General features: G+C 41.8%; 1 protein-coding gene and 1 pseudogene across 1 annotated transcript; both read right to left on the reverse strand.

Moving 5' to 3' along the window:
- Window positions 1-5,027: 5,027 nt before the first annotated feature.
- Window positions 5,028-10,942, reverse strand: LOC139452934 (funoran endo-beta-hydrolase-like). Its single transcript, XM_071234553.1, has 3 exons — window positions 10,674-10,942; window positions 8,728-8,872; window positions 5,028-6,504 (listed from the first exon to the last, which is right to left on the reverse strand). Exons 1-3 carry the CDS (start codon window positions 10,914-10,916, stop codon window positions 5,048-5,050), a joined length of 1,845 nt encoding a protein of 614 aa, XP_071090654.1. The 5' UTR covers window positions 10,917-10,942; the 3' UTR covers window positions 5,028-5,047.
- Window positions 10,943-21,652: 10,710 nt separating this feature from the next.
- On the reverse strand, window positions 21,653-24,561 carry LOC139452138 (protein let-653-like; annotated as a pseudogene).
- Window positions 24,562-24,573: the final 12 nt, after the last annotated feature.

Below are 24,573 nucleotides of genomic sequence, written 5' to 3' on the forward strand. Positions count from 1 at the left end.
AGAAACACCATTTGCTGTTAATGGCAACGTTGGCAACAGACGAATGCAGTCAGAGACCATCCTCGGAGTGGCAGGCCACGCGTAACCAAAAATCGACAAGACAACTGGAATCGAACATCACACCTACGAAATCGATTCCAATCAGCAACAGTCACTGCAAGAAGCATCCCTGGCCTTCGACGAATATCTTCACCAACCGTACGTCGTCGCCTCAGATGTGCAGGGATTGTCGCCAGAAGACCAGCCAGACGTCCCATTTTGAAAGGAAACCACCGTCAAGCACGTCTACCACGGTGCAGACAGCGTCTACGCCGGACGGCCATGCAGTGGCGACAAGTATTCACTGACGAGTCTCGTTTTCACCTCAGCCACAGCGATGGAAAGATTCGAGTGTACCGACGTCGAGGTGAACGTTACGTCAATCATTGTATCATGGAAGAAGATTGGTTCGGGGGCGGCAGCGTTATGGTATGGGGTGGGATTACAGCAAGACAGAGGACCCGTTTGGTAGTGGTAGAGGGACACCATCGGCCCTTTTGTCCTACCGTTTTTGCGTCGTCATGGCCCAGGCAATACCTTTCAACATGACAACGCCCGGCCTCATATTGCTCGACTTGTTCAGGATTCTCTTCAACAAAACAACGTGAATGTCAACCACGTGATCCACAGACACTCCAGGAACTTGGAAACATGCTCCAGCAGATATGGACAGATATCCCACAGGACTTTGTGCGACGCCTGGTCCTTTCCATGAGACGAAGATGTGTTGCTTGCATCGCAACCAGAGGAGGACACACACGCTATTGATTTGTAAATTGACATTTTGGCATGTTCATGATTTTTTAATGAAATCACGCATTTTCTCCAGTCAGTATTGCAAATTAAACCTTTTAAACACTTACAGGAGTCATTTATCTGTTGCAAACCGAAATTGTTTCAGATTTGGTAAAAAAACATAACTTTGCATTAAATCTTATCCAATGTCACAGAAACTTTTGTTGTTCAGTATATGTAGTCCTGTGTTACTGTTTCATCCGGTTTCCTGGGAATGCTGAGTCAGCTACTGGAGATCGACTTCAGGTAGGGTGATGCCACAAAATGTGCACGAGACATACAGCACTATTTTACAGCTTGTACCTATTCATCTTCCTGAGGCAAGGGCGTTAACTGACTATAAATATATATGTTTTTCACCCTTGCCAAACTGGGCTTGAATTTCTGGACTCAACCGGATTCAACCTCTCATATCTTTTGCATTAGCTTTAAGGAAGAGGAAGAAATCTGCCCAAACGATCAGTACTGTCAGCTTTTGACCTGACTCTGAAACCTGTCCATTCCTCTTTTGTACTGGATTCCAAAGCTCCATAAAAATCCGTACAAAGAGAGATATATTGCTGGGTTCAGCAAATGTACCATCAAATCCCTGTCTCAAAGACTAACCATAATCCTTAATACAATCAAGGAAGGACTTTCTTTATATTCACAGAAAGTATTTAGGACAATTGGAATTAATACCATGTGGATTCTCAAAAACGCAAAGGATTTACTTGACCTTTTGCAATCTCAGAATTGAACCAATTTCTATTCTGTCAAAACATTAGGTTTTTCAACTTTGTACACCACCACCCCACATGACAAACTTTAGGGAAAACGTCATTCCTCGACCCATGTTTTTTTTGTTACAAAACGTGCTGAACACAGATACAGTTACGTATCTATATTAAGAGGTTCGGGACAATTTGTGAAACATGAAAGCAAATACCATCTGAGGTTTACTAAGAAAACAATATATGAAATGCTGGACATTGATAACATCTACGTATAATTTGGGGGTAAAATATTTAGGCAAGAAGTAGGCATCCCCATGGGCACCAATTGTGCTCCCCTTCTTGCGGTTCTGTTTCTTTATGCATATGCAAGGTCAAAACAAGGTAATTTGGCCAAGAAGTTTTACTCGAGCTTCAGGATTATCGATGTCGTTCAATAACAATCAAGCTGACAATTCCCTTCCACCGATTTACCCACCTGAACTAGAAATTGGATTTGTTTATTTGTTTGTTGTTTAACGCCGATAAAACTAAGATAAAAGAGAGACTATAACATCATAATCATCATTAAAATACTTTAATGAGAATGTTATTTCGGACAAATTTTCAGACAAAAAACTCATGACTAATACAAGTTTACTGAGGGATATTTTCTTTGAATATTCTACACATAAACGATATGCCTTCTGTAGAGCATGGTACTAACGTCTGTTTCAGTTTGTGTTGAGTTATCCATCCATGTTGTTGTAAGAATATAATTGTACACAAATTTCAATCGATTTCTTTAACAAACGTGTACCAAACCATAGCCTAGACTTCACCTTATAGAAACATACACATTTTCACTGTTGCTTGCTTGGTTTGTTTGTGTGTTGTTTAACGCCGCACTCAGCAATATTCCAGCTATATGACGGCGGTCTGTAAATAATCGGGTCTGGACCAGACAATTCAGTGACTAATGTCATGATCATCGATACACGCAATTGGGATCGATGACATGCATCAACCAAGTCAGCGAGCCTGACCACCCTATCCCGTTAGTCGCCTCTTACGACAAGCATAGTCACCTTTAACGGCAAGCGTGGGTTGCTGAAGACCAACATGTATTCTACCCCGGATCTTCCATCCTCTGCCGACACAGGGAAGCAACCCACGGCAAACAGGCTGCCCAATCTGACCAGACCAGTAATGGGGTGCTTGGGACATATTCTATCCCGGGTTCCCACAGGGTATTTTGCTGCGGATTTGGGTCTGAATATCAGCCTCTGAGGACTAGATTTATCATGGTGACATCCCCAATCCCATGGTCCAGATGCCCAAATAAGATACATGTTATGATTCATTTATTATAAAATACAAGGACAATATAGCAGAGAGGGGAAATAATTTAAGAATTTCTTTTTTATTTACTATTCTTTTATTTTCATTCATTGAAACTCTATGCCTTTCAGGTAATTGCACCAGGTATAAAATGTAGGCAATGTTGTAGCTGTTGACAATTTATTTATAGATCTCCTCATGATTTGCCCTTCTCACTTTCAGCAATGGTGACCTTAATGATCGATAATGTACGATGTACCATTACATCGGACTTATGCCTCAATTTAATTCATCACATGCAATTTAAAACTACAATATGACCCTAAACAAAATATGATTAATCGTCCTCATTAGGTATTTGATTGGTGCAAAAATCATCGCCCGCGAAGTAACTTTTCGCTGGCTGTGATGTCATAGCAATTAGTCAGTGGTTGTCCCTCTGGTTGAGACGGGAGCTAGGGGGCGGGTTTTATAGGCCGGGGCGGGACTGGATCGGTCTATTAAGCCCCGCCTCCTCGTTAGCGGTTTAAAGATTCGGCCACCGTATTGTACATTTGGCTACATAATGATGTAAGAAAAATAATACTAATTCTATTTTTCATGTTCTATCTTTAGTTATTCCTTATGACTGATTTGCTTTGTCGGATTGCTGTGGTTTTACTATGATTCTTACGAACAAATCGCCAGTTAGTATTTACATATCTATGAGCACGAGTGAGTATGGTTTTACGCCGCTTTTATCAATATTCCAGCAATATCACGGCGGGGCACACCAAAAATGGTCTTCACACATTGTACACATGTCCGGAATCGAACCCGGATCATCGGCGCCACGAGCGAACGCTTCAACTACTAGGCTACCCGACCGCCCCGTCTATCAACACGAACGGTAGTTTGTTTACGACGAGATACTACCAGTATTCAGATGCCGATGTTATCTCAGGATATTGTCAATTGTACACTGTTTTATTTCTCACAGAAACTGAGCACAGAGCTAGTGTCCTGTCGGACCAAAATCATAAGAATTTTAATGTGTGTAAATTTAAATGTCGTACATTGCAACAATGTTTTACAGGCAGACTTACTAACGTGGGAATGGAAATTCAGTTACTTGTCACATATTTGGTACATGTGCTCAGTATTTAGTGTTGCTGAAAATATTTGAGTAGGAATGCTGACAGCAACTTTTATTAAGCTGTTGACTACATATTCAAGTGAGCTACAGTTCCGTTGCACTCTTTCCTTAAATGTAGGTATCGTAAGTCCCCTCGGTCCCTAGTATGGTGGCCCAACTTTGGTTGCTGGTGATCTATATCCCGTTTTTATAATGTGTTGTTGAATCATAGGTTAATATTCTTTTAATTGTTCGAGCAACTAGTTTTACTTATAAACTGTGATAGTCTAGTTATTATACTGTCCATCGTTGACAGGTTTTTATTCGTCTAAATTTAAGTATTATAAATGTTCTCGTCACGATATGGCTTAAATACTGCCGATGTGACGTTACAGTATAACTCACTCACTCCTTAAATGTAGCCTATTGGTAGTTTGCCCTGTAGCCTTAGGGCGACAAGTATTTACGCTACTTCAACCAGGTTTCAGCCACTAATACTCTCAGTTACAAATTAGCATTTGGCCACAGTCGAGTACACACCATCCATATCCCTGTGGTCTGTAAGTAATTGTACCAGGACCAGACAAACTAGATGAGATTATGAATAGCGCCACATGTCGCTGAGGTTCGAAATCAACCCATAAACCTGTTAACCATAATTGATGCATTCTGTTTTGATATTCAACATGTTTACGTGAATAATGTTTATTATATGAAGATTGGATACATTATTTGTTTGTTTGTTTGTTTGTTTGTTTGTTGTTTAACGCCGCACTCAACAATATTCCAGCTATATGACGTCGGTCTGTAAATAATCGAGTCTGGGCCAGACAATCCAGTGATTGACAACATGAGCATCGATCCACGCAATTGGGGTCGATGGCATGCATCAACCAAGTCAGCGAGCCTGACCATCCAATCCCGTTAGTCGCCTTTTACGACAAGCATAGTCGCATTTTATGGCAAGCATGGGTTGGCCCTTTCGTAGCAAGGCATACATGTGTATCACTATATTTAATAGCCATAGATACATAATAATCCAAGAGTTGTATAGTTTAAAAAATCTTTAATGAAGGTTCCCTACAATCAGTGCAACAGAGCTAACATGACCCCCATTCCCTGCAAAGGTCATACTGATTGTGTTTGAAGAATGAACTTTATCCGCAGGCACCCAGTACTCCCACATTTCCCATTTGGTTGGGGCGTTATCCTTATCTGTATCATACAGCATATAGGTTGATGGCAGTTTATATCCATTAATCGTGACGCTCAGAGGTTTCCCGTTTGCGCTTTTGTCTCTGCTCACGCCAATCCTCATACGTGCAGTATGGAAGCCTGATCCTTGTACCTGAACTGTAGTTTGAGCATGCCCGTTACTTATTGGGATCACCATGGTCTTTCCAAAGAAGGATTTCTCATTATTCGTCTTTAGGCCTCCAAAATTGTAGTTGGTTTTGAATTTGTAGATACAGCTGGACTCTCCTGGGAGACCGACACGTCCGTTGTTCTTGTTGGTGTCAAAGTGGACATTGGCATGCATTGCTGGGTTGCCGTTCTGGTACTGAATACACGTGGATTCACCAGTTGTTGGGTTAATCCAACCATTGTGGAAGTCCAGCTTAACATTCTGCCATTGTTTGCCATAGTTATGAAGGAGGACCATCATCTCTTTGTTATTCGGGTTCGCCAGAGCTAGAGGTGCCACTTGTCTCTCCCACCCCGTGTAATCACTCGAAAGCTTGAGAAACTTCTGGTCATAGTACAAATTGTGCCAGAATTTGAAGAAGTTTGCAATTTGTGTCTCTTGCCCATCTGGAGTGAACAGAGACCAGTTCAGGCTAGTGTGACCTGGATATTGCTCCATGGAAAGGAGGAAGACGACGACTCTTTCCATAAACTCCCTAAGGTTGAGATAAGTGAACATGTGTGCATTTGACAAGTAAAGGGTCGCAAAGTCAACAATCCCCGAATGAGCATCCTGGCTGATTCCGTGAACTCCACCTCTGCCGAACTCGCTGACGATGATAGGAAAATTCCTCCCTTTCTTTATGTGAGAGTAGTTTTCTATCATGTCAATTATGGCAACCAGTCGTGCTTCATTGATACCAGAAAAGGAATGGCTTCCACCAGATACATGGAGATCGTTGTAAGCATGGAAGGAGAAGAAATCCATGTTATCCAGAGACATGTCCATAAACTGTGCCATTCTCTTCCACAAACTGAAATTATTTGCATCTGCTCTGATTGTATAGCCAGTGTATGTTGGACCTCCAACTTTGATTCCAAATCTTGACTTAAGCTTTTGTGCCACATCTTTATGAAAGTTTAACACAGTCGTTGAGTCAAGGATCTTATATGAGGCGTCGGGTTCGTTCATGACTTCAAAGAAAGCTGGGAGATGTCCTCCACTGTAATCCTTGGCACTCTGAACCATCAACGACACGAACTCTGCCGCCGCATCTAGGTTATTGGGGAACTTTCCTCCATGCTGGGACTTGTCAATCCAACTGGGCCAGCTGAGACCTAACACAGAAATATAGATACTGTTATCAATAATCTTCTTGTCATATCTACCTGGCAGGTATCACTGCATTATTCAGTTCATTGGTCTCGTGTGGTATTTACCTTCCTGACGGATACAAGTGTTTAATGTAAGGAATTGGTTGGTTGGTTGGTTGGTTGGTTTGTTGTTTTACGCCGCACTCAGCAATATTCCAGCTATATGACGGCGGTCTGTAAATAATCGAGTCTGGACCAGACAATCCAATGATTGATATCATGAGCATCGATCAACGCAATTGGGATCGATGACATGCTTCAATCAAGTCAGCGAGCCTGACCACCCGATCCCGTTAGTCGCCTTTTACGACAAGCATAGTCGCCTTTTACGGCAAGCAGGGGTTGCTGAAGACCTATTAGTTTTAACCTTTGCCATTTCAAGTCTACTATTCTGTGCTAAAATAAGAGTGCAAATATCGATAGTTTAAATCAGAGAACGTTTTTGAAAATCATCTTCCGTGTTCCGTGGTCGCTGTTATGGCCACGTCGCCCGTCGAATTTGCGTTGACATTATTCCAAACATTTAGCTGAGACAAATATTTTCAATCAGCTCGCCCAAGTTCATTTATGTGGTTGGTTGGTTTGTTGTTTAACGCCGCACTCAGCAATATTCCAGCTATATGACGGCGGTCTGTAAATAATCGAGTCTGGACCAGACAATCCAGTGATTAATATCATGCGCATCGATCCACGAAATTGGGATCGATGACATGCATCAACCTAGTCAGCGAGCCTACGTTTATGAACTAGTATGTCAGTGACTGAGATGCAGTGTTATTTTAGAGGGGAAAAAGCATTGGTATAATGCTGACAAACCTAGAAACGTAATCGGGGCGAGACGGGATTCCACCACACGATCGTAGGTTTGTGGTGTGCTCAAAGGACGCAATTCTGCACAGCGAATTGCGACGCCTTAAAGTGAGTGAGTGAGTTGGGTTTAACGCCGCTTATAACATTATTCCAGTTATATCACGGCGTGTCAGCTTAATGTGCGAGGAAAGACCGAAGTGATGCAGGTCTCAGACGTTTACCACTTCGGTGAAACCCACGAGCACGGGTATGGTGCTGACCAACTTAGAAACATTATTTGGGCTAGCCGGGATTCAAACCCACAATCATAGATTTCTGGCGTGCCCAAGGGACGCAACTCTCCACAGCGAATCGCGGCGCCTTAGAGGACTGGGCCACCCGTGCCCCCGCGACGCCTTAGAAGACTTTGCCACCCGTGCCTTCTCCCCGGCAATTGGGCATGTTAGAATTATGTTTGTTCATATAATATAGTAATAATACATATTGTTAACTATTAAAAAAGTGTCATATAAAGCCTTCAGAATAGACAGGCACAAGGGTGACTTGATGGTATGAGAAAATCTGATTAAACTTTAAATTTATACACAAAAGTCCATTCTCTGGAACAAATAAAGAATGGAACAAATAATTATTGGCAAACAATTTCGAACTCAGTCTTCATAAGTATAGATTATCTCAGATAAGCTTACAAATTCTCATTCATGTAACTCCATTAGTTTTTTGAGAAAACGTGTCCCCATTTCACGCAGTATGCACATCACGAGCATCGATCCACGTAAATGGGATTCGATGACATACATCATCCAGGTCGGGGAGCCTGACCACCTAATCCCGTTAGTCGCCCTTTACTGCAAGTATGGGTTGCTGAAGACCTATTCTACCCCGGATTTGATACTTGGTTGAAGCATGTCATCTATCCCAATTGGGTGGATCGATGCATATGATGTCAATCACTGTTTTTCTGGTCCAGACTCGATTATTTACAGACCGCCGTCATATAGCTGGAATATTGTTATCATGAGCCTCCGAAGATCCGTGTTAAAATTTGTCTTCAGCCACACGTTTGTCGTAAGAGGCGACAAACGGGATTGGGTTGTCAGACTGGCTGACTTGGTTGAGGCATGTCATCGTAACCCAGTTGCGTAGATCGATGCTGATGTGGTCTATCACTGCATTGTCTGGTGCAGACACGATTTTGTTTTGACAGACCGCGTCAAAAAGCTGGGGTTTTGTTGGGTGTAAGTCAAACATCAACAACCAAAACGTACAAGTAACGATACATGCAACAGCAATTTCAACGTCCTCTAACAAGACCAAGTTAAGTATGTATTATAAATGGAGTACACAAACGAAGTATAGTCATTCTCGATGGCATACCTTTGATTTCCCACACCATATTCTTTATGTCATTTCCGTAAGCATGGACCTGTTGCATATAGAAGTCCCACGTGCGCTTCTTTAGACTATCGTCTTGAAGGTAGTGGGGGTCTGGATAACCATGGTGAGATGGGTTTTGGTGCCACTGTTCAGTAAGGTTAAATTATTGTCATTATGTACAGATTAAAATAAAGAAAATGCAGCAAAGAGGGTTTGGGTGATCCTTGCACAGTCAGGCTCATCATCAGCTCAGGGCCCTTGCCCCCTCTACACGCAGCCCAGACAGCGAATGGGACTTCTCCCAGGAAGCGCTGCCATGTCGACGAACATACTCAGGCTTTTCGGAGAATGTGAAGACTCCCCAACACTGCAGCCATTACCCAGATTGTCAGAAGGGCTGTATACCTGGCAGCAACCCTGGGTACTCCCCCCAATGTCAGTCAATAGATTGGGAGGTACCAAACCTAAGGCACCAACAACAATGGGGAGTCGGACAACTTGGTACTTGCGATGCAAACGTGACATTTCGAGACGAGGTCTGCATAAGTGCCATGTTTTCCTGAATCTTTTCAATCACATTAGTGTCAAAAGGTACAGAAAATTCAATAATATAGATGATGTCATGGATTTATCAAAAAGGACAAGATCAGGTTTGTTGGCCTTGATAGGTCTGAGGCTGTATACGGGCATATTCGAAAAAATATTGTACTTATCATTTTCCATGACGCCCTCGACATATTCTGGGTCGTACAATGGACCTCTGTGTCAAAATCACAAGCATTGCGAAGACACAAGCATTGCGCCACTCCATCATGACGCTTAAGATACTGTGTTTGTGCCAAAGCTAGGCATCCACTGACAATATGTTGGGTAGTCTCATTAAATTCGACCCCTGAAGATCCGGGGTAGAATAGATCTTCAGCAACATATGCTTGCCGTAAAAGGCGACTATGCTTGTCGTAAAATGCGACTTACGGGATCGGGTGGCCAGGCTCGCTGACTTGGTTGATGCATGTCATCGATCCCAATTGCGTGCACGATGATCATGACATTAATCACTGGATTGTCTGGTCCAGACTCGATTATTTACAGACCGCCGTCATATAGCTGGAATATTGCTGGGTGCGGCGTTTAACAACAAACCAACCAACGACAAGGACCAATGGAACTGTTTTTTTATATATGACAAATTCACTGTGCGTCCCTTTGGCACACCTATGATCGGTTCTCCCCGATTATGTTTGTCAGCATTATACCCGTGCTCGTGGTTTTCCCCCATAAACGTCGGACACCTGCATCACTTTCCGCCACATCAAGCTGACACGCCGTGATATAACTGGAATACTGTTCAAAGTGGCTTTAAACCCAACTCACTCACTCACTTACTCTTTATTCATTGTAACGACGTTTGAGGGCTACTTGCCTCTTCATCAAGCGAATTGAAACAACGTATTTGGTGTAGCATTTTCTTGACAAAACCACATAATTGAACCTACATTCTCGAAGACCGTATGCACTGTGATAAGATTAGTTGGTTTGTTGTTTAACGCCGCATAGTCGCCTTTTACGGCAAGCATGGGTGGCTGAAGACCTATTCTACCCCGGAACTTCTACTGTGAAAAGAACACATGTAACTTATTTTTATACATAACAACTTCACTGTGAGTCCCTTGCGCACGCCAGAAACCTATGATCGTCGGTTCGAGTCCCGGTTCCACTCTCGGGTCGTATTCATGGGTTTCACCAAATTGATAAACCTCTGAGATTTGCATCACTTCCGGATTAAGCTGACATGCCGTGATATAACTGGAATACTGTTCAAAGCGGTTTTAAATCCAACTCACTCACTCCTTATTGTTTGTAACGTTTCGGGGCTACTTGTCTCTTCATCAAGTGAATTCAAACAAAGTAGTATTTTCTTGACAAAACAACAAAATTGTACCTACATTCTCGAAGAGGCCGCCATTTAAATCTCTGTTGAGCCAGCGTCCTGCTACGGTACCAATAGCTTTGCACTTGGAAATGAGATTAGACCTGGTAAGACCGTTGTGTTTGTTCCATCTGTCCACCTCGTAATGAACACGCCCACCTTGGGAGAGCCACTCGTTGTAGATGGTGACTGTGGTGTCGGGGATCACCTCCCCCCACAGCAAGACTGTTATGAACGCTACCACCGGCACCTGATGCATGGCTAAATACGCTTTCAGGTGAGATGAGTTTATAATATAAGACATAATGAGTGTGAAAAGTGCATATGTTATGCGCACCTTGTTTTAGATATATTTAGTTCCATATCTTTTAAAAATTCACGATTTTAAAGATATTTAGTTTCAAATATAAAACCGACAATTGTTAAGCCTAGATTGTGCTTTTACAATTAGATAAGAATTTTGTTTGTCCATTTGCGTGTTTCACGGTTTGTGCAACAGTCAGATATTAGCTGCATGTTACTTAGTCGTTTAAGGCGCCGCGATTCGCTGTGCAGAGTTGCGTCCCTTGGGCACGCCAGAAACCTATGATTGTGGGTTCGAATCCCGGTTCGCCCCGATTATGTTTCTAGGTTTGTCAGCACCATACCTGTGCTCTTGGGTTTCACCGAAGTGGTAAATGTCTGAGACCTGCATCACTTCGGGCTTTCCTCCCACATTAAGCTGACACGCCGTGACATAACTGGAAAACTGTTAAAAGCGGCGTTAACCCAAACTCACTTTCTCACTATTGGAGACCAGACATTCGCAAATATGGCAATCAAACGTTACAGGCACAAATAATGATTAAACAAACTTTTAGAGTAGCCGACAGGATGACATACTGATGAATCTGAACCAAATTCGAGTTAAAGGCATGTCACAGACCAAGTTTGATAAATTGATCGATATTATTTAGTCCAAAGTAAATGATCGATATTATTTAGTCCAAAGTAGATGATCGATATTATTTAGACCAAAGTAGATGATCGATATTATTAAGACCAAAGTAATTGATCGATATAATTTAGACCAAAGTAAATGACCGATATTATTTAGACCAAAGTAAATGATCGATATTATTTAGACCAAAGTAGATGATCGATATTATAAAGACCAAAGTAATTGATCGATATAATTTAGACCAACGTAAATGACCGATATTATTTAGACCAAAGTAAATGATCGATATCATTTAGACAAAAGTAAAGACAGTCAATACTAAAAAAGGTCAAAGTTTGTGAAATGAATAAAATCATGATATTTGATGGGAGTTCAACCAATTTTCTTTTGCAAGCACAGATATGATACAATCAGTACTGTAACGAGGTGAAATAGTGATATGGCAATGATTGCCAGTCCAGCTTAAAAAAGGAGTACGCAGTCCCTCTTTTTAAAAAATAGTCACATGTAACAATTTTGGGATTACACCTTCTTAGTAAAATACAATTTTAGTACTTTTTTTAGTAGAGTCCAATCCGAGGTTAGTTTTTTTAGTAGAGTCCAATCCGGGATTCAAACCAACATACTGAGAGTGAGGCACCTTATCGCCAGCACACAAAGTCAGTGATCTAACCCACTCGGGCAGCGAGGCTTCCACAAATATTGAAGTCTGACAACTGGTAGTGAAGATAAACCCAGAACAGTACTAGAATTTGTACTTTACTCACAAAGTTTAATCCCAAATATAACATGTATTAGCTTCAACAAATGTTGAAGGAGTCTCTTATAAAAAAATATGTATTGGCATGGAGATATTCTTTTGTTTTTGAAAATAATATAAACAGCTCAAGTTTTTTTTATCGAAAAAGTATGTCTTCCACATGTTCGTTTGGTTTGTTTTTTTTGCTTAACGCCGCACTCAGCAATATTCCAGCCATATAAGGGCGGTCCGTAAATAATCCACACTGGCCTAAACAGTCCAGTCATTAACATCATGAGCATCGATCAACGCAATTGGGACACGATGACATGCATCATCCAAGTCAGCGAGCCTGACCACCCGATCGCTTTAGTCGCCTTTTACGACAAACATGGATTGCTGAAGACCCTCTTCCACCCCGGATCTTCATGATCACGGACCATTTTCCACATGAATTGGATTAAGCCACAATACAAGTGCCGCTATACAGTTGTGTGTGGGTTGTGATGATACATACTGGTATAAGCTACCTATAATATACCTATTTCACTGAGCATGTAGCAGTTGAGATCGACTTTCAAAATTTCAAAATTCATGATTCCAGTTGTTCACGAAAAGGTGACCATATCCTGCCCAACCGGCGGCACCCGCCACAAACACATGCAAAGGCATTCCTTCATTATAGACGTGCTGCAAGTCTTGGGTTTGGAGAAGGCATTAGGCACAACATGGAAGTAAGGCATTTTGCACCTTATATATTGTGAAGATTCCGGGGTAGAATGGGTCTCCAGCAACCCATGGTTGCCGTAATTATAAAAGGTGACCATGCGTGTCGTAAAAGGCGACTAACGAGATCGGGTGGTCAGGCTCGCTGACTTGGTTGATGCATATCATCGAATCTCATGATATCAATCACTGGATTGTCTGGTCCAGACTCGATTATTTACAGACCGCCGTCATATGGCTGGAATATTGCTGAGTGTGCCGTTAAACAACAAACCAACCAACCTTATATATTTAGTATTATTCTTCACACAAACACACACACACACACACACACACACACACACATTATATATGCGTACCGTCAGTACAGTAAATATAAAATGTCATCGCCAGGGAATAATAAGTCTTGATTATCTAACGACAAGTTTTCCATGGGACAAAAGGCATAATACTGGTGAAAGTTATATACATGTAACTGGATCACTGAAGATCAGTAATGACGACAGGTGTTCACGAAAAGGGTCCTGCTGCACAGCTTAAATTCCATATAATGACCTCAGGCCCATGATAAGACAATATGTCAACAGGTGTTGGCAGTCAAGGTGTGACAAGCAGACTGGTAACACATTCTACGCCATTTAGCCCAGTAGACGGCACAAGTCATTTTTTGATAGGAGATGACGTTGTATTTCGTCGATGCCGTTAAGGACATTCCTTTCATTCTCAGTCATATCTGTCAAAAGCACAACCTGCTCCAGAATGTATTCCGTTAAAGATCATTCACAATAAAAAAGGACCCGTGAAGATATCCGTGGTGGAACAGGTCTTCAGCAACCCATGATTGCTGTAAAAGGCGACTGTACTTGTCGTACGAGGCGACTAGCGGGATCGGGTGGTCAGGCTCGCTGACTTGGTTCCCAATTGCGTGGATCGATGCTCATGATATCAATCACTGGATTGTCTGGTCCAGACTCGATTATTTACAGACCGCAGTCATATAGCTGGGACATTGCTGAGTGCGGCGTTAAACAACAAACCAAACCAAATGTCTTCCTTTTCCAAACGGCCAGCGACTGAATGAAGAGTGTAATTCATGCTGGTGTGCCATGCAGGTAGCAAGTCCCCATGGTATTTCGTATGGTGGCCCGACCCGTGAAGATTCCGGGGTAGAATAGGTCTTCAGAAACCCAGACAATCCAGTGATTGATATCATGAGCATCGATCCACGCAATTGGAATCGATTACATGCATCAACCAAGTCAGCGAGCCTGACCACCCGATCCCATTAGTCGCCTTTTACGACAAGCATAGTCGCCTTTTACGGCAAGCATGGGTTGCTGAAGACCTATTCTATCCCGGATCTTCACGGGTCACGGCAAGCATGGGTTGCTGAATATCTATTCTACCCCGGTTCTTCACGGTTCAGATACACACGTAGGTGGACCATTCCCACTGTATCAATTCGAGTTTCAAAACATACAGAAGACTTTATCAATAAGTAGAAGATGAAATGTTAAGAATAAAGACGCTTAATTCCACAATTCAGCACTCTCGTCACTGTTGAACACACATTCCCCTTCACAAAACATCCCTTGGGGAGACAGCGGCAAATGTCGGAACCTATATCAAGAACTTACGTTCTCGTGTCTGGAAAAGGACACACGTGACGTAACCGGAAGTAATTTGATTAGAAGTTTATTTTAAACAATAACACATTAAGTGATGTAATTTCAAAATATACAACAACGAAACAACCATGAGTGGTAACAAGTTGTTTGTCAACTGGCAACATAAATTTTGCATGAGCTTACAAAGAACATATTTCATGATTTTATGAGATTTTCTAATAGCTATGCTTCAGTAAGTATGCCTCTTGGACATTGCGCAAACTTTATTCTTTATCTTCTCCACAGGGGATATATAATGAACATAATGTCATTATACTGTTATTGGTCAAAGTAAAATATTCAACATGACTGTTGGATAAATCTTAATTTCAACTTAGTAAACTCAATTGTTTTACAGAGGGTGAGGAATATGTGCAACATTAGACTACAAGTGGTATAAACATGTAAAGATCTACTGTCAAATGTAAATACACAAAGTGTCAACATGGTTCCAATTTATCAGATATAATTCCATTAGATATTAAAACACGTCTAGGCAATGGAATAAACAGAAAACAACGGACACAGTTACATAGTTGCCACATTAGACACAAATGTCATACCCAGATATGTCTGGTACAATTGCAGTGATGCTCCATTCAATGTTACAAAACAGGGCCATTTCTGTGTAAATGTTTCCACATCTTACAATACATTACGAGTGTGCACTTAAATGCACATTTGAACCTGAGCATTGGCCTATTTATGATAAATATTTCTGTTGGATAAGATCCATTAATTTTCAGCTTCTTTTGCCAATTTGTTTCAGGAAAATGTGGTTTCATTTAATTTGAAATGAAGCAAAACGCATTGAAAAACCGTATAAATCTATAAAAAATAACCAATTAAATCTTGACACGTGAAATAATAATTGCATTCACAGCAAAACATATTCAGATGTGCTTTGAGCAAACCAGTCCAGTAACTGTCAATGGTTCAGTTACAATTAAGTTTTTACACAGACCTCATCAGCGAACCAAATGAGACACACAATCAGTTATAAATGATCACCTGAAATAACGTTTTTTCAACAGCCGCAAATTGATTAGGGTTTCACCACAATATTACATTTACCGTTATGATATAATTTCCGTAGTTCTAAACGAGCTGTTGAAAAGAAAAGTTTAACCATAGATAGAAAACAAAACATCTTGCCGCGACATCAGCTTCTATTAACACAAAGTTAAAACAAATCACTAAATGGTTACAAGGTCAAATAAATTTAAAAACAGGACAAAATGAAACAATCAACTTCTTATAATATTCGACTTGGTTGGTTGATTAACGCCGCACTCAGCAATGTTCCGGCTATATGACGGCGGTCTGTAAATAATCGAGTCTTGATCAGACAATCCAGTGTTTGATATCATGAGCATCCATCACGCAATTGGGATCGATGACATGCATCAACCAAGTTAGCGAGCCTGACCACCCGATCCCGTTAGTCGCCTTTTACGACAAGCATAGTCGACTTGGAAATTATTCTGTTGTTTACATCAATTTTCAGCTTCATATGAAGAGGAGAATAGCAATAAAAGCTGTATCACGGTCATAACCTGTATACACCAACAATGATAATTATATCGTACAAATATACACACCATCTACGCGTCTAGAAAAAAGAATTAATTATGAACATGTACAATATACATTATTATTGTTTATCTTATAATTGCGACAAAGTCCACAAAAGCGTTTGTTTACATTGCATGAATATTTCAGAAGATAAAATAAAGTTTTTATTTCACTTTAGTTGTAAATTCACTTTCAACTCGATTCATATGACGGCGGCCTGTAAATAATCGGGGAGCAACGATCCATGCTGTCGGGGTACAATTCTAAAAGGGACTCTTCATGGGTTGATCAAGTTCAGAACATTAAAGGCCTTTATATGGCAGACATGAGAATGTTGGTTGGTTGGTTGGTTTGTTGTTTAACGCCGCACTCAGGAATAGTCCAGCAATATGACGCTATAAAGAATCTCGTAATTGATATCATGACCATCGATCCACCCAATTGGGATTCATGACATGTATCAACTAAATCAGCGAGCCCGATCCCGTTACTCGCCTCTTACGACAAGCATAGTCGCCTTTTATGGCAAGCATGGGTTGCCGAAGACATGAGAAGGACATTTCCAAATTTGACGCATCAGTGAAATACATTTTTTTCCGATCAATTACCTTTTTTGATTTGTACCATAGGTTCCCATATTTTTTCAGGTACACAATTGACTAACCTGTGCATGTATTTGTGACAAGTGCCGCCGGTAGGGCAGGCTACGTTCACCTTATCGCTAACACCTGGTATCATCACTATTTAACCTGATTCATCATCACATGCTCATGTTATAACCGGAATCGTACAATGGACAATGATTCTATCAGATATGTGTTATGAATATGGAAAGGAATGTATATGTTGTTTATATTTTAATCACTTGGTCATATTAAAAATTACAAACGTATGGTCAAAATGAGCGGAAAGGTAGCGCTTTAGGCCCCCACCACCACCCAAGGTGTAGAGTCTGAAACTTTAGGAAGATGTCACAATTATAAAACTCGGGTTTTCAACGTTCAAGGCGTTAAACTCCTTTTTCAGATTTCTAAAACGAATTATAAGAAGACCTAAATAATCCTTCTACAAACCAAACAACACATGGATATTACCTGTAGAAAAACAGTGGCTTTCAACTTTTTCATGTCTGTGAAATTGTTAAAAATGGTGAAAATTAACAATAAAAATCTTCTCTCAATTCTAAATCCCCACGGAGATGAAAGCTTTTGAAGATTTGTAGGACTAAAATTTTACTTTGATTTTTCGTTTCATGACATGTACAAATTCGTTATTGGTCCTTACAATTAGGAACATTTTTTAAAGATCACACCCCCCACTCCACTTAAGATTATATTTTGGTAGGAGGTACTTCGAAGGGTTGTTGTGTAATGGGTTCACACATTATCGGGAGTCGAACCCGGCCGGTCTTTGACGTGATGTGCCATCGCTTTTTTTATCTGACTAACCCAACACCAACCAACTAGCATTACGTATCCACAAACAATCACAAATATTGTTTTGTTGCACTCACATACATGTACGGTATATCGAATTATATCTTCACATAAATATAGAAAAAATACATCTAAATTGTAACATGTTAAGAAACTAAAACAGGGGGTGCATTTTTAAGCATATGTAACTACATACATTTATAATAAGTAATTAAGTTCTTTTTGCAGTCTATGCTGGAGCATTTTAGATCTCCAACAAGTTTGCATTCATTATCAAGGCCTGAGTCTCTGCCTTGGGGACCTCAGAACGTTCCACTGGTGAACCGCCCCTTAAACAACTTTGCATCAAATTATCCTCTTGCACATTTCTAAATTTCATGTCTAATTTCTCGTCACGATATGGCTGAAATATTGCCGATGTGACGTAAAGCATTACCTCACTCACTCACTCTAAATTGCATACTCCTTAATCCAATCCAGCGTATGGCTGTTTTTAAAACCCTTTCTATGAGGATCTCTATAAGACATTTTCCTTTCTGCTGCTAAAATACGCTCCAACAAAACATTTGTCTTCTCCTACATGGCAGTTGGTAAAAGCAACGGAGGACATAATATTAACTAAACTTAAATCTGAAACAAATTAATTAATTTTTCAACAAGCAAATAATCAGTTAAGACGCTCATACAAATTGAATACATGCAAAGCTATATTTACAGATGGATCCAAAGCTTTTCATTTTTACGCAGAATCACAGTCCATGTTAACAGAACTATAATTATAATTATAAATAAACAATCGAAACTGGAACAATTAAGTACATTTTCAGACATTGTTGAACTATATAATGATCTTTCTGCTACCCAATACGACGTCACTTTCATCGGTAAGGGAGCAACCATTTGAATTTTGGGTAGGGTAGTGGTATTGTTTCTAAATAATTAACCCTAAGTATTACTGACAGCAAATTACATAGGACCCGCTTGTAGTTCAACATTGTCCCCTTTTCTTGCATACGGCGCATATTGAAATATTGAGAAGTCAAATTTACAACTGCTTATATTAAACTGTTTCCACACAATCCTGTTAAAGCCAGATTGCGATTGGGGCCAAGTTCCCAATGTCTTTTAAAAATCCCCAATGGCCCTCACCCGAGTCAAGTCCAGCTCCTGGCCTTCACGTGGTGGAATTGTTCTCACTGACAGGAGAAAGGGTGAAAGGTGCCTTAAAACCAGACGCTTCGGGCAGAGGGAGCTCGTCATCCTTGGCTGGCTGCTCTTCTAGGAGAAGGAATAGTCAGCGGAAAGGCTGAGAGAGTAAACGTCTCACAGCAAACCCGAGTCGGGGTCCCTCAGCCAGTCTGGTGTTGTCTTCAACACGGGAAGCAGTGCTCTATGGCCTGGGTTCGTGGGCCTCGGGCTCTGACCAGCCTGACCCGCGGACTGTAAACCTTGAGCAGGGTGAAAACTCATAACTGACTCAAAGCCAACTCTTGTCAGTCTCCAAGCGCCCAAGAGAAAAAAGGGCGTCCAAAGCTAGTCTAGAATGATTTGCGATGTCTAGATGGCCTCGGCTCTTGGGTATGTCCAAATCTCCATCGTTCACAAGCCAGATTCTGGCGTTTTATCCGTTAATTTTGTTCTTTCCACTGATTTTTTCAGCTGATGTGGGTGACCCCTACTGTAAACTTAATGAATGCCACCTTTGGGAGCTCACAATAACACTCTATACAGGGTTTAGGCTTTATGAGGAGGAAGCATCCCTGCATGGAACATTCACAGTATTTATATAGTTGCAATGTTATGCAAGGTATTAAAGGCAATTCTGACTACACTTTTTAGACTTAATATTAAGCAGATCCGTCCGAATCAGAAAATAGTTATTGTGAAGAACTTGTGTTATTTTGTTCACCAACTGGATGTGGAAAGTCACTAACATTTGAAATTGTATCATTCTTATAGATACTATACAGAGCTGGAAAACACAAGAACAACAGTCTTGATGCCACACTGGGAAGAGGAAGGATACCAGAGAGTGGTCAGAGTGAGTGAGTTGGGTTTAACGCCGCTTTTAACAGTATTCCAGTTATATCACGGCGTGTCAGCTTAATGTGGGAGGAAAGCCCGAAGTGATGCAGGTCGCAGACGTTTATCACTTCGGGGAAACCCACGAGCACGGGTATGGAGCTGACAAACCTAAAAACATAATTAGGGCGAACCGGGATTCGAACCCACAATCATAGGTTTCTGGCGTGCCCAAGGGACGCAACTCTGCACAGCGAATCGCGGAGCCTCAGACGACTGGACCACCATTGCCCCCGGAGTGGTCAGAAATATGCTGTCTGTGTAGCAGTGACATATAAACAGAAATGAAGGTAGACTTTGACAAGATTACAACAAATTAGAGCTTTGCAGATTTTGTTAGTCCCTGGAATTAAGGATTATTCTGGGCTTCATTTGGAATTTTTTTTTTTCTTTTGTAGATATATATTTTAAATAACTTTATTTCTGGAACTAAATGTCAGTCTGAGCCGACTTCTGCGAGTTCATCGCCGTCAAGGGGGAATGTGTGCAGCACCAACATAATACAAACTCTGCCCCAATCAGAAGCCCCTGCACGTTCTATGAGCAGTCGGATGCAAAGTTCAGAAAACTATAAGATGCGTTAATATCTGCTGGTTTTGGAGAACAGCAACCTAACAACCAACAGCAAGGCAGCGAGTCTTTCCAGTACAAGAAACGCTTTGATGTCTTTCACCAAGGCGTATCCTCGGAATCAGCTGGAGTGACCGAGTCAAAAATACTAAAGTTCTCTCCCTTGCCACGAGTCTCTTCACTCTGCTGAAATGGCACCGACTTGGTTGGCTTGGCCACGTCAGTTCAAGGGAGGACGGAAGGATCCAGAAGGATCACTTGCACTGGGAGCTCGGCTCCTGTAAAAGTGTGCTCTTAAGACGTCTGCAAGGAAGACTTAAGGGCGCTGGACATGAACGGTGAGAGGACTGCGGGAGATATGGAGGTAGGAGCTCAGCATGGGACCCAGGAAAGGCGATGCCAAACTGCAACAAGTCGCTGAGGAAAATCGAACTCGGCAGAAGAACTGCCAGAGCACAACTCCAGCAGACTACTCCATATCGCCTTTAAATCGAAATATCTAAAACGGAAAACAACTCGCTTACAATGCGAAGACAGATACGTACTATGGAATTAATCTGTGTAGTAATTTAATCGCAAAACCATTTCTGTTAACAGGTCTCTTAGACCGTGACATCTGTATGTGCACATGGTAAACAAATGGTGTATATGAATGCGAAGTGTATGAGACGCACGGTTTAAGCCCCATTGGGATGTTTGTAATTTTCGAGAGTTACTCTAAAAATCCCTTTAAAGCAAAAGGCACCAATTGGCAACCTTGTCTTTGTGTGTGCACAGTTTCAAGAAAGAGTACCTGTTAGTTTTAATATATGGTCCGGACAAACACACCATTATGAAGGGAGTCAAAGTCAAACTTGTTGCCATGGAAACAGGACATTTCTTTAGATTCCTGAATGGCAAAAGGCACGACTGCATCCCTTGATTAATAGTCCAGGTCCGGAAACGACACCTACCTCCGTTTCAGCTAGGTCTAAACTTGTTTCCATGGAAATTTGGAAAAAAGTCTCAAACAGCAAACGGCACAAAATGATTACGGTCGGGCGGGCGGACGGACAGACAGACCAGGCGTCGACTATACGAGGCGTCCCCGGGGGAGGGGGATAATAATCTTCCGTGAACGTTCCCAACAACGATCACAAGACAAAAATAGCGTGTACGTACATTGATTTTTCCCCTTTAGTCTTTAATATCGATACCAAATTATCAATTAAAAAACAGTTTTAATGTTCGTTTACACAACGGTAGTAGTTAAAATGCAAATTAGCACTGTAATCCTAATTTCGAATATCATTTTCTGTAGATGTTCCTCAGGAGGTCGAGGAGGTCCCATCCTAACAGGAAGGCACATGGAGCCAACAGGACAATGGATACCACCTTTCCAGTCATCTGTTGACTCTCAGAGCGGTTGGGAGTGGAAGTTTTCTTGCCGATCTGCTTGGAAAGTTGACGTTTGGGAAGCCGGAGATCTTTGATCACGTCATCGCTAACCTTGGGGATGAAGGCTGCCACTCGCTCACACTGACGGTAACAAGCGTTGGACGTGTTGCAACCTGTAGCATAAAATGGTGAGGACGAATACAATCATACTTTGTTTAACATTAAACGTCAGGATATACTGAGTGTAGACGTCTTACAACACTGTGAGTAACTTATATGGTCAGCAAACTACTTCTCGGATCAATGCTTTCATCTGGCACTTGTTAGTTTAGTTGGAACCACAAAATGCACCTAGCTCACATCCCGTTTCCCAAAATCTGAAGTAACGCTTGTGAATACAGATATTACATAGCGGGTTTTAACGTATATTATCAGGAACAGAAACTGTATTATAACTTATTATTCATATTATGATGGTATAAAATGAGGATGACATTAATCACTTTCCTTGAAATGTTCATAATTTGTTGCTTAATGCCCCCACTCTGCAATATTCTAGCTAAAGTACCTTGCCTGTAAGAAATTACAATCGAAACAGGAAACAGATTAACGTGGATACAATAGCCACGTCACAACTTGACCACCCTGTCCATACAGGAGACCATTGTACATTGCACAGATAAATTTGATAATTCGCTCCCCTACTCAAAGATCCTATAGTTACCCAGTAACCAATATGCCCTGGTATACTACAAATACCTTTTGGAAAATATGGTGGCGATACTGGTGTAGAAGTAGTTGTTGTGAGCATCGGTGTAGACACGGGTGATGTCCGAGTTGTAGCCTCAGGTGATGTCCGAGTTGTAGTCACATGTGATGTCCGAGTTGCAGCCTCAGGTGATGTCCGAGTTGTAGTCACAGGTGATGTCCGAGTTGCAGCCAAAGGTGAAGTCGGAGTTGTAGCCTCAGGTGATGTCCGAGTTGTAGCCTCAGGTGATGTCCGAGTTGCAGCCTCAGGTGATGTCTGAGTTGTAGTCACAGGTGATGTCCGAGTTGTAGCCTCAGGTGATGTCCGAGTTGCAGCCTCAGGTGATGTCCGAGTTGCAGCCTCATGCGATGTCTGAGTTGTAGCCACAGGTGATGTCCGAGTTGGAGCCTCAGGTGATGTCCGAGTTGCAGCCTCAGGTGATGTCCGAGTTGTAGCCTCAGGTGATGTCCGAGTTGCAGCTTCAGGTGATGTCCGAGTTGCAGCCTCATGCGATGTCTGGGTTGTAGCCACAGGTGATGTCCGAGTTGGAGCCTCAGGTGATGTCCGAGTTACAGCCTCAGGTGATGTCCGAGTTGTAGCCTCAGGTGATGTCTGAGTTGCAGCCACAGGTGATGTCCGAGTTGCAGCCTCAAGTGATGTCCGAGTTGTAGCATCAGGTGATGTCCGAGTTGTAGCCTCAGGTGATGTCCGAGTTGCAGCCTCAGGTGATGTCCGAGTTGTAGTCACAGGTGATGTCCGAGTTGCAGCCTCAGGTGATGTCCGAGTTGTAGTCACAGGTGATGTCCGAGTTGCAGCCACAGGTGATGTCCGAGTTGTAGCCTCAGGTGATGTCCGAGTTGCAGCCTCAGGTGATGTCCGAGTTGTAGTCACAGGTGATGTCCGAGTTGCAGCCTCAGGTGATGTCCGAGTTGTAGCCTCAGGTGATGTCCGAGTTGCAGCCTCAGGTGATGTCCGAGCTGTAGTCATAGGTGGTGTCCGAGTTGCAGCCTCAGGTGATGTCTGAGTTGTAGCCACAGGTGATGTCCGAGTTGTAGCCCTAGGTGATGGCTGTGCTGCAGTCACAGACCGAAGACCTTGAAGTGACATAATTCAGAATTTTAAAGAAAGAGTAATTTCGTTGGTGGCAGCAGGGATGGTCTGACTTTCTTGCATATTTGAACTTCCATCAACTAATAGTAGCAGGACATTCCTGACATAGTTTCTGTCCCCTTTTTTTATCTGAAAAACCTTTGTGTTTGCTGTTTCAAGGCCGGACACAATATTAGCATATCCACTTTTATACTTGATTTTTTTAATAGCACTCTCAATATCGTTTCTTGTATTGGAGGCACTCAGATAGAATTCAACATCGGAGGAGCTGGAGAAAGTGACACCTCCAACCCGGACCTTTCCGTCGTCTATACTTGTATTATTTACGACTTCGATGATAAATTTCTTTAAACGATCAAAGTTTGTAAGGTCCAACACTTTCAGACGAGTCAAGCAGAAAAAAACAGATACATGTAACTGTTGGAACAGTCTTCAAAAGTTGCTGCAAGAACAACACTATATGTCTGAGGATGCATGACAAAATATGTGGAACAAAGAAAACAATAAATTCATCTTTTGGTTGATTGGTTGGTTTGTTGTTTTACGCCGCACTCAGCAATATTCCAGCTATATGACGGCGGTCTGTAAATAATCGAGCCTGGACAAGACAATCCAGTGGTTGATATCATGAGCATCGATCCACCCAATTGGGATCGATGACATGCATCAACAAAGTCAGCGAGCCTGACCATCCGATCACGTTAGTCGCCTTTTACGGCAAGCATGGGTTAGCATTCAGTCACTGAATCGATATATGTACACTATAGCAACTATGCTCACCCTTGGAGGAGCTGGAGAAAGTGACCACTCCAACCCAGGCCTTTCCGTCGTCAAAACTTGTATCATTTACGACTTCGATAATACATTTCTTTAAACGATTAAAATTGGCAGGTCGAACTTTTTTAGGCGAGTCAAGCAGTAACACCAGATCCATGGAACTGTTGGA

This window comes from Haliotis cracherodii, unplaced genomic scaffold (genome assembly GCF_022045235.1).
Source record: "Haliotis cracherodii isolate W230 unplaced genomic scaffold, xgHalCrac1.p SCAF_9, whole genome shotgun sequence".
NCBI classification, from domain to species: domain Eukaryota; kingdom Metazoa; phylum Mollusca; class Gastropoda; order Lepetellida; family Haliotidae; genus Haliotis; species Haliotis cracherodii.